Source organism: Mus caroli, chromosome X (assembly GCF_900094665.2).
Source record: "Mus caroli chromosome X, CAROLI_EIJ_v1.1, whole genome shotgun sequence".
In the NCBI taxonomy this organism is placed as follows: Eukaryota; Metazoa; Chordata; class Mammalia; order Rodentia; family Muridae; genus Mus; species Mus caroli.
Window position 1 is genome coordinate 67135479 of NC_034589.1, and position 11349 is coordinate 67146827.

Below are 11349 nucleotides of genomic sequence, written 5' to 3' on the forward strand. Positions count from 1 at the left end.
ACAGTTGTTGATAGCCACCGTGTGCACAGACTACATTGAAGACAGCTTCTCTAAGGGACAGGGGCACCCTGTACTAGGCTCTCAAGCTCACTTAGCTGTGGTTATGTGCTCCATTGGTCCTCTGTTGGCTCCCTGGGCTGGTATCAGACAACGTAGGGTAAATCTCTGATTGGGAGGCTGCTGCTGTTTGTTCAGGTCTCAGAGAACCTTCCCTGGCTGGGCAACAGAAGAAGCAAGAACTCTCCACAGGTTTCAGCGCTCATGAGCTCCCAAGACCTTCTATTTGATTGGAGCTGTTGTGGACAGAACAACAGATGCTGACTTTGGCCCCAGGACTCTGAAACCATCTGACTGGTGAGCGAAGTGGGTGTGTGTGGGGGGGAGCAACTTTTCTGTGCCCATGGATTGGGGGCTTCTATGGAAGTCAGGGCTGGAACTCATGAAGATAAAACCTGCAGACCTTAAAAGTGTGATTGACAAGGGCACTCTTGTGTGTGGCTCCACAAGAGGGCAGAGGTAACTGGCTACTCAGGGAAAAATTTGACCCCTATCAAAGCAGCCAGGTGAAATATTTGGTCCCCTAGGAGGGTGGTGGCAAGATATGTCACACCAGACTTTCCCTGAGACACAAACTTAGTTATCTAACAGGAAGACAATGAAGAGGATGACAGAAAGCTTTGCTAGGCATGGTCTTTACAGGAGAGTATGGAGCCTATATATCTTCCTACAATACATTTCTCATCTGTCTGTCTAGCCTATAGCATTTCTAGGCTTCCAAGCTTTAGAACATGGGGAATGTAAAGCTTGGAGCTCTGTTGCTGTTTGTGCCATGGTAAGGGGAGGGGTCACATGATGCAGTAATACTGCTGGGATTTCAGCCTTTACTTTGGCTCGTGGAGGGTCACTCAGGCCTGCCTAATAAATCCTTAGATTAAAGCACAAATCTCAGGCTCCCCAGACTTGGGTACAAGACTCTCTGTCAGTTGGACCATGCATCTGCTGGACCTTCTGATTCAAGGAAGGTTCTTGAGTCAAGCCATAGGCCTAGGGCAGGAACAGACTTTGAAGGCTGCTGCATGCTCAGTCTCTTTGTTTTGGCCTTCTACCTGAGTCCAGGAAAGGATGTGTAGGTCCCATCTGCATTAGACTGAAGCAATAAGAGAATGCTTTTATTCCTAGACTTCCAGTCAACAGGACCCCTAGACCCTTTCTTCTACTTGTTAGTGGCTGCCTCCTTCAGGGAGCTTTCATGGCACATTTCTGTAAGTTCAAGTTGAGGTTCAACTGTGGTAGATCAAAAGCAAGTACATCTTAGGTCATGATTAGGAGATATTAAGTTTATAATATAGATGTGAAGCAAAGTAGGCATGAGACAAGATGTGGAATTAGAAAAGTGCAGATCAAGTTTAGGGAATTCATTCAGTCATTCTTTAACCCATTCACTCTTTCATTCATCTACTATATATCAGGTTTCTATTGTGTGATTGTAACTGAAATAAGTTTAAGTGAAATAGGCTAAATGGAACAGAAATGTCCCCAATTTTAAAGGCTTCTTTTTAGGGTGAAGTTTTTCTGCATGGCTTTCAAACTGAGGGTAATAGTTGAGCCCAGGTGTGCACATACCAACTCACCTGTCAGAACAGGTGGAGAAAGGGAAAATCTTGGGATCTGAATGCCTAAATGTAGAGAAACAAGGAGAAAAATTCTATGCCAAGGGTGCAGATAAACCCCCTGAGGTAGCAAGTAGTCAGGATGGGTGGGGAAGAGGAGAGAGATTCCAGCAGTAGAATAAGCAAGATTTAGGAGTTTTGCAGGAGGTATCAAAGATAATGGGTAAGTTTCTGGATTGGTGGCTTGTGAGGAAACATGAGCTTTTTCTCAGCTGAGACAGCAGAGAGGTAAGACAGGAACTTGATCTCAGAAATACAGGGTCATATCAGGTATGGATATACATTGTTCAGGGGCCCATTGTCTATTCTCAGGAGACATATACAGCCTGTAAGTACCTGTGGATATGAGGATAAGGTTTTCAGAAAAAAATCCAATTGCTGGGGTCCCCTTTGGGAAGGACTGTGCATAGCTGGTGCTAGGTGTCTCATTTTTTACTTTAAATGTACGATGTATGTCTTGAAAAAGGCAGACCAGACACACATTTCTGATACCAAAGAATCCTACGATAGAAGTACCAGCTGCTTGTTAAAGGAATAAGCTACAACTGCATTTGCTCAGTTGAACTCTTTGACAAAGCCTATGTGCTGTGCTGAGGGTTTTATTCTCTGTAAACAGTCAGGCAGTGTCAGTTTCATAGAGGGATTGTCTCGAGTCTGGCCTCAGAACAGCTAATGGAAATGAAGGCGGGCTCAACATCATGGGCCGCCTGTCCAGTGGGCCGGCATAGTGAATACCTCACTTACCCTCCTCCTCCTCTCAGCTCTCCTGGCTCTCCTCACAGGTGAGCCCCAGACAACTGTTCTTCCTGGGTGGCAGCAACTTTAGGTCCACCCTCAAAAGTTAACCTCAAGAGCCTTCTACCTTTGTAAAGTTCTGGCCCTAGCTTTCCCCTTGCTACTAAACAACTCCCTGGCATTATGTACTTTCCAAGTTAGCCCTGTGACTGAATGTGCTTTCAGAGCCAGATTGTCTAGCTGTGAATCTGTATAGTGGGTAGTATAACACCAGTATAGTGAGATTGTCTTTAGGATTACATAAATTGATTTAAGTCAATGGCTTAGGACAAGGTAAATGCACAGCAAGTGTGATCTTGATCCTGAATTGCTTCTTCTTGGTCTTCTTGCTTTGTGCTTGCCAACTTGTCCTGATGCCCCCACTGCTTTACAGTGTAAATCATCACTTGATACTGTCTGTTGCTCACCACTCAGGACGTTTCCATTACAGTGACTGGAGTTGGGGGCTAATTTCTAGCTAAGACTTAGAGTTGACCTCTTTACAGAAGAGATCACAAACATTGTGGGAAATCTTTGGCTAGACTCAGTATGAACTTGAACTATAAATAATGGTGTGCTGGACTGTGAGAGAATCTGGGATATCTTGTCACCTAATGGTTCTTTTGAAATCTTCCAGAAGACACATTATGACTACTTTCCCTTATCCCATGGTTCATGATCAGCATTTCCATTCTCTAAAATCTGTCTTCTGAGAGTCCACAGAACCTCATCAAGTTCTAGTCTCTATGCCTCACTCTCTCTATCCTTCCCTATCTTCCTGCCACACTTCCTGAGTTCTCCCTTCCTTTTACCAGTGTGCATGACTGTTTTGCAGGAGGCAGTTCTAGCGCTGGGTAAAGCTGTTTGCCTCCAGACAGTACATGAAGGGTACTTAGCCTATGTGTAGTTTTCAATGGTCTTGATGTGGCCTTCACTATTGGACCTGGGAAACTCGGTAGAAAATTGGGGATATAGAGGAAGAGATTGGGCATCGTTTTACAGAGAAGGCTGCATGTCAAGCCATCCTGAAGATGGCAGTTAAAAATCTTGAAGTCCTGACTACTCATAAATGTCTGCTTATCAAAGAGCTGAGGGGTGTGACCAAATTCACTGTGACTTGGGACGAGATGGATTATACCTTTGGGGTTCCATGTCACACTCTGTCACCTCCCAGCCTGGCCCTGCCACCTCTCTGGTCTCATCTCCACTTCTCAACCTGAGTACCAAGTGCTTCTAAGGCTGTACGTGCTTAGTCAGTCAACCAGATAAAAATTGTTGATTGAAAGTTGGAAGGGAAGCCTGAAGCTTAGCAGAGAAGCTCTTTTTGGACACACATGATGTTATTTTTATGCTTGTTAGGCAGTTTTTAATATACCTTATTTCACAAATTATCTTTTAAAAATTTCCCATTATTGAGGAGAAGCTCTTGGTCCTATGAAGGCTCTATGCCCCAGTATAGGGGAATGCCAGGGCCAGGAAGCAGGAGTGGGCAGGTTGGGGAGCAGAAGGAGGGGAGGAGATAGGGGATTTTTGGAGGGGAAATTAGGAAAGGGGATAGCATTTGAAATGTAAATAAAGAAAATGTCTAATAAAACATTTGCCATTATCAATGAATTTGGACAATTTAATTATACCTTGCCTAGGTGTAGTTTTCGTTATGGTGTGTGTGAATGCATGTGTGTATGCTCACACATACAGTACACACACATGCCATTGAGCTTCTATCTGTACATTTATAGCTCCATCAAGTTTGAAAAAAACTTGGAAACTATTTTTCAAATTGTTCCTTTAACTTCTTACCCTCTGAGAACTCTATGGACACCTACAGCAGGCCACTGAGCTTGCCTCACAGCTTTATTAATATTTATTTGCTCTTTTCGTGGATTCTTGCAGCACTGGCATTGCATGACTTTTTATAAAGCATCTAGAAACAGTTTAAAGAATATGGAAGGGGCAGGACAAATGGCTTAGCAACTAAGATCACTTGTTGCTCTTGTAGAGGATCTTGCTTCAATACCCAGAAGTATTTCACAACCATCTGTAATTCCACTTTCTGGGGCTGGAACACTTTCTTCTGACCTCTGTGGTCACCAGGCATGTATAGCATGGTGCATATACATACATGCAGGCAAAGCATCCATATACATAAAATAAAATAAAATAAAATAAAATAGAATAATTACTCTAAAAATGTTTAAAGAATATGAGAGAACCTGCATGGTTTATATTCAACTACAGTGCTAGACCTTTCCTGCAAAGCATTATCATATTAATGTCAATAGGGCTTTGGATCCAAACACCCATGAGCATTGAAATCCCACTGTGGTGTTTTTTATTCCATAATTTGTATTTTAAATCTCTAAGAGTCCAACAAGTATTTTTAAACATATATTCCATATTAGAACATATTTTTTTGAATACAGATAATACAATTGCAACTGCAACAACTTTCAATGTGTTATCTGTTAATTCACCAGTTCTTATGCCAATTAATAACTTGTTTACTTCTTTGTATGGGGAAATTATTGACATATGTTGTCATTTTAAAGTGGATACAATACATTGTGAATTTTTATCTTACTGAATGTTGGAATATATATGTATATATACACATGCACACACATATTGAAAATAGATCCTTCTGTCATATAGTACATCTCTCACACAGTTTCCCCTCCAATTCCCTTCTCCTTCAGATCCACTACCACTCTTCGTCCTCTTCAGAAAAGAGCAGGCCTCGAAGAGACAGTTAGGACAAAACAAGACACAATAAGATGAAGCAACTCCACCATATCAAGGCTTGATAAGGCAAAAATAATCAGCAAAATTATTCTTAGTAATATTGTGCTATACTTATTGATTGATGCCTTATCCAGTCATCATCAAAGAGGCTTCCTCTGATAGCAGATGAGAGCAGGTGCAGAAATACATAGCCAGATACTATGTGGAGAGAGTCTAAATCTGAAGTCTCCAGAGTTGGAGAAACTCCATTGAAGAGGGGGAGGGAAGATTGCAGGAGTGAGAGGAACATGGAGAACATGCCCCTACAAATCAACTAAGCAGAGCTCACATTGGCTGACAGAAGCTGAAGCAGCAAGCACAGGGTGTGCATTGGTCTTCATCGGGTCCTCTGCCTAAATGCTATGGCTGTTAGCTTGGTGTTTTCCTGGGAATCCTAACAGTGGGAGCAGGTGTGTCCCTGACTCTTCTAGCTATTGTTATAATATTTGGGGGCTTTTTATAAAAATGCATTTTAGTTGCTTGGGAAGAATGTAGTGCATTTGGGTTTTACTTTTAAGAGTTTTCAATAGTATCACATTACTCGATGGTAGGGACTACACATTCCTTACTGCTGATCAAGGATCTTCTGGGTATTCTAACCAAGACTCCACAAACAATTAGGTTTTCCAATCTGACAGGTGACATCACTCCCCATCTGAAGACTGAGACCTGTAATATTTGGATTTAGGAGAATGGTACATGTACTAAGCTGGGACTCTATTACATATTCAGCTAATTTACAACCTTCCCTCTATGTCTCTCTGTTTATGTCTCTCTATATGCGTTTCTCTGTGTCTGTCTGTCTGTCTGTCTGTCTTTTCTTCCAACATGCTGCTCTGCAGATCCTAGCTATTATGGTCTCTTTGGAGTCTGCTCTCCCCTCAACCCAGGGAAATCCATTAAGGTCTACTTTCATTTCTCCCTCTATGTTATGGCCCAAAAAGATCATAAGGAAAATGAGTGTTGAGTACAAGGCTTGTTTTATTTCTTTCCTTCCTCCTAAGAATTACTGCTATTTGTTGCCTGCTGTTTAAAGTTGTGCAAAATGTTGTTATATATCTTTTCTTTTCTAAGTATGGTTATTGCATCCTGGAGGATATACTCAAGCTCTGTTATTCCATCTTACCCAAGACAAATGCTATATATTCTTTTAAAATATCTATCTAATGTAAAAAAAAAAGCATAAGGTGAATAAATAAGAGAGAAAGTGAAGGCATGAAGGAACAATTAATCAACCAACTACCTAAAACTCATTAATTTATTGTCTACAATGCCAAGCACTAAGAAAAGTTGGTAGTTTGGATTAAATTAATCATGATAGAGATAGTGAGCTGGTGATGCTTAGAATATGGAGCCTGTATGCTTTGAATGTGTAGTGGAACAAATGTAAAAGGAATGGTCAAAACACAAATGGTTTGGATCCATGTTACTAGAAGAATGGCTTTGCCTTTTCTGAGATGCAGGTTTCTGTGGGAAGATAGTGTTTGGAGGGAAAGATCAAGAGCTTGATTCTAGACATATTAACCATGAGATACCTTTCCATCAAACTGAAGTTCAGAAAAGATATTGAGCTGGTAGTAGAGGTTTTCAAGTTGTTGCCATTCAGATATATTAAAAGCCACCTCACAACAACTGAAGCTTTAGTGTTGAGAAGAGGGGAGCAACTCTTCAAAGAACAGGGGAAACAGAGGGTAGGGAAGAAGGAGGCAAGGAGAGCTTATTATTTCAAGGAGAGAGAATAATTACTGATCTTTTATTCAGAAATAGAATAGAACATGAACAGAGAATGACTTATAAGATGGATCATGTTCCTTTGTTGTCTCCATAGTTCATCTGGGAGCAACCCTGATGTTCCTGTAGACTCTGTTAGACTACCATCTCTCACTTTAGCATCCAGCTCAGTGACTGTCTCCCAGTGGGTGACTGGTGTGTGATAGATAAGTGAATAAGAAAATTGAACAGCAGTTCGTATTTTACTGAGCTATGTACCAGAACATTTAGCCTTGGTTTACGTTGGATTTGGACTCTGCCTTTCTGGCTTTCACATCCCTATGCACACTCTGAAGAAACTCTGGAAATACTTTCAGCCAAAGTTCAAGAAATTTCTTTTGCCAGGTTTGTTATCTATATAATCCTGGTTACTCAGCTACCAAACTAGTAGATGAAAAGAGGCCCAGAAGGAGTTCATGTTTGAAATTGGGCTTTTTTGAAAATGGCATTAATGTGCCTTATTCTAGGTTTAGAAAGCACTTTTCTTGGGGTTCCCACTTTTCACCAAGATCCCCTGTCCAGCTATTTTCTCTGCAGCAACTAGGTGGCCTGTTGTATTTCTTGCCAAGCTTCATTTTGTCTTTAAAGTCCTTTGAATTCTCTTACTAATTTCTATTGCAAATCTTGCCTCCTCCAAAGTTTGTAGTCAAGGCAACCTGGTACCACTGGAGGTGGAGTCCTCTCCCTCTTAACTTACAATGCTGGAGTCTGCAGAAGTGAATTTCTTCTCACTACACTCCACTTCCACCTAAGTCAGCCAGGACTTTATTTCTTTACTGTCCTTTGGTAGCCTTTCCTGATGAACTTGCTAGATTTAATCTAATTTCTTCTGGCACCTGACCCCACCTAACACACCCACTGTCATGGGCTCTACTTCTAGTGGAACTGGTCTCAAACACAAAAATCAATTTCGTACTGAATCCTTTCTCAAAACTGCTAAGCTTGCTTTGTTAACTCCTTGATGTAAAAAAAAACAACAAAAATGGCAACACAAAAGTAAATTTTAACAATAGCAGCACAAAGAGAACCTTTTTCAACCCCATTCTTACTGTGTTTCTGTCCTTTCTCAGCCAAGATTGCAGACTTGCAATTATAGTCACAGTTCTATCTCTTGTCCCTCACCCCCTACTCATCACCTCCTGAAACACAATTTCTTGATGCTCTTCTGATTGTTTTCCAACAAAGGACTTATCTTTTTTCCCAGCTTTTCTTACATCTCTCATCTCAGGGGCCAGAAGCATGGAATCTCTGTGAAGTCCACTGGGCACTGGTCTTGAGACATCGTCTTCCCTAGGAACTCTCTTCTCATGCTTTTTTGAGCCTTCTATCTGTACTTATCCTTGTCTTTCTCTTGGTCAGCTACTTGGAATATTTGCATAGCTGTAGCCATTTTGATCTCTGCCTCTATTCTCCATTCTTGTCCATTCATGATATGAGAATGGGTTTGTATAAGAGTAACTTTCTTGCTAGGCAAACTTTGACAGTGTCCAGGCCAGACCCCAGGGAGTGCTGACCTGTAAGAGCTTATTGCAACCAAATTTGGGAGTCATGGTGAAAGCAGCATTGGCAGATTATGAACCGATGCTTGATACTTTGAAGGAGCATCTCTTGAGAGATGCTGCTTGGATGTCATCAAGGAAGCAAATAATTATGGTGAAATACAGATTTTTGACTTCAGTGACTTGGTAGAAAGAAAGCCCTGTTAGGATACTGTCAAACTGAAAAAGTGGCTAACTTATAAGCACATGTGGGAAATGTGGTTTTGGTTATATGGGCTTTGAGGGTCAGATGTCCCTCAGAGGAACTGGTTAGCAGGCAACTAAAGATATGGGTATAGAAGGTGATTAGAGGCCTGTTGGTAACAAATGCCTTGGGAGTAGATGATGTTTTTTGCAGAGTGTGCCATTGAGAACCTGTCTAACTGTGTGAGCTGAGACAATGTTTAGCTGGCTGTTCTGATTCCCCTAAATAGACAGTTCTGATGAAAGGCCATATGTGGTTGGGTGATGTTACAAGGGAGTCAGAAAAATAGGAGGGCCTGTTTCTGTTAGAGAAACTGTAGGGAGTCACAGAGGAGGAATATTTTTTAATGTCAAAAGCATAGAGGGAAAATATGTGTTATAGTGTCCTCTGATCTGCAAGCTTGCACTTCAACACAACCAGTCCTGAAATTGATCAGTGTGTGTGACCCTGGATTTGTTTCCATTGCCTGGGACATCTTTGTCTCCATGGTCTGCTGCCTCCAGGGTCCAAGCAAGTACTTGTGGATGCTGGTTTCTTTCCCTCAGGTATCCTCATTAGCATCCTGATGCCATAGTCCCACAGAGAGCACCAGGAAAGCATCTCTGAGGCTGCTTGACGTGACTGCCGTCACCATGGTGACTGCTTCAGATGCTGGAAGAAGTGAAAGAGGCTGGAAAGAGGTCATAGTTGAGGGCAAGTGCTGGGGTTCAGGCATGACCTAGAGAGCATCCTGTGAGGATGGATGTCCTCACAAGATCTCCTGGGTAACAAAAGGAAGATCTTCACGGGGAAAATAGAGGTTGTGTTAAGTCAGGCCAGGCCAGCACAAAGATTGCTCTACACATACTGATTTCTTTTTTCCCCATTGGTTATTCTATTTATTTACATTTCAAATGTTATTCCCTTTTCCAGTTTCCCTCAGCAGCCCCCTATCACCCCCCGCTTCTATGAGGGTGCTCCTCCACCCACCCACTCCTGCCTCATTGACCCTACCATTCCCTTATGCTGGGGCATCAAGCCACCACAGGACCAAGGGCCTCCCCTCCCATTGATGTCAGGTAAAGCCATCCTCTGCTACATATGCTGCTGGAGCTATGGATCCCTCCATATATACTCTTTGGTTGGTGGTTTAGTTTCTGGGAGCTCTGGGTGGTCCAGTTAGTTGATATTGTTCTCTGTATGGAGTTGCAATCCCCTTCAGCTCCTTCAGTCCTTCTCCTAACTCCTCCATTGGGGACTCCATGCTCAGTTCAATGGTTGGCTATGAGCATCTGCCTCTGTGTTTGTCAGGCTCTGGCAGAGCCTCTCAGGGGATAGATATATCAGGTTCCTGTCAGCAAGTACTTCTTGGCATCCACAATAGTGTCTGGGATTGGTGTCTGCAGATGGATAGATCCCCAGGTGGAACAGTCTCTGTATAGCCTTTCCTTCAATCTCTGTTCCACTCTTTGTCCATGCATTTCCTTTAGACAGGAGCAATTCTGGGCAACAGGGATGACACTAGCTGAAATACCCAACAAAGGGGAGAAAGAACCTTTAGAGACCATATCCAGAGGTTAGACATGGCCCTCGGTTGATGGATGGGGCTGCCCACTCATCCTGATTTCTATGTGGAGCTTCAGCTGTATGATGACAATGTTAGGATTCTATACTGTGAAGGATATTCCACCTTCCCTGGTATTTCCTTCATATCCAAGTATGAAGGCAAGCCTTCCCCTGCCCACTCCCAGATTTCATTATGGGAATCTTGACTTACTCAACTCTCTAGGGTCTGAGAATTGCAGCAATGTAAAGTCAAAGGTAGTGAGTCCAGCAGTAGAAGCCATGAGAAATCTGGGAGCACGTTGACCATATCTGTCCACATCTAGTGGACAACCGATATATCAACCTCAAAATAGGAAATCTACTCTGAGGGGGCCCTTGGACCCCATTCTTCCTGACTGTGGCAAGAGACACTGTAGTACATAATCTTCTTTCTAACTTGTGGCTGGCTCTTTCCTCAGCCTCTGTTGTGGACATGCCTTCTATTCTGTGGATATGTCAACTCTCCCATGTTTTAACAAACCTCATAATCTCCTGAATAATGATTTCTATACCAATATGAAACCATGGAACTCAGCATTGCTTCAAGTTGTAAGGGCCAAGGAAATGATTAGACTTACTCTGGTGTGGTATTTAAAATCTAAACCGTGCTAAACTATATAATGTAGTTTTCTTTACTGTATTCACTTCACCTTAGTGAATTTTTTGACATGGGAACTACTAAGGCCAGTGGACTGGTTCTATGCTATTCTCACTTTGTCCACCTCTAGCTCCCCTGCTCTCTATGGGTACTAGAGTCCACTGGTTATTGCTTTGTCAGGTGAGAGCCCTGGATGTACATGGATGATGACGGAAAAATCCAATGGTGTGAAGAGCTCTCCAGCTAATAACCATAACCATCCTCCTCCTCCTTCTATCAAGGCCAATGGCAAAGATGACCACAGGGCAGGGAGCAGGTGAGTCCACAGAATTTGGGTGAGTTTTGTTTTCTTTCTTTCTTTCTTTCTTTCTTTCTTTCTTTCTTTCTTTCTTTCTTTCTTTCTTTCTCTCTCTCTCTCTCTCTCTCTCT

General features: G+C 42.3%; 1 protein-coding gene across 1 annotated transcript in view; it reads left to right on the plus strand.

Annotated features, from left to right (window-relative positions):
* The window catches only part of Cnga2 (cyclic nucleotide gated channel alpha 2), an 18036-nt gene continuing 6687 nt past the window's right edge, over positions 1–11349 (plus strand). The window contains exons 1-2 of the mRNA XM_021153913.1: positions 1–354; positions 11101–11236. Coding sequence (XP_021009572.1) covers positions 11124–11236 — 113 coding nt within the window. The 5' untranslated portion in view covers positions 1–354; positions 11101–11123. The remainder of the gene's footprint in view (positions 355–11100; positions 11237–11349) is intronic.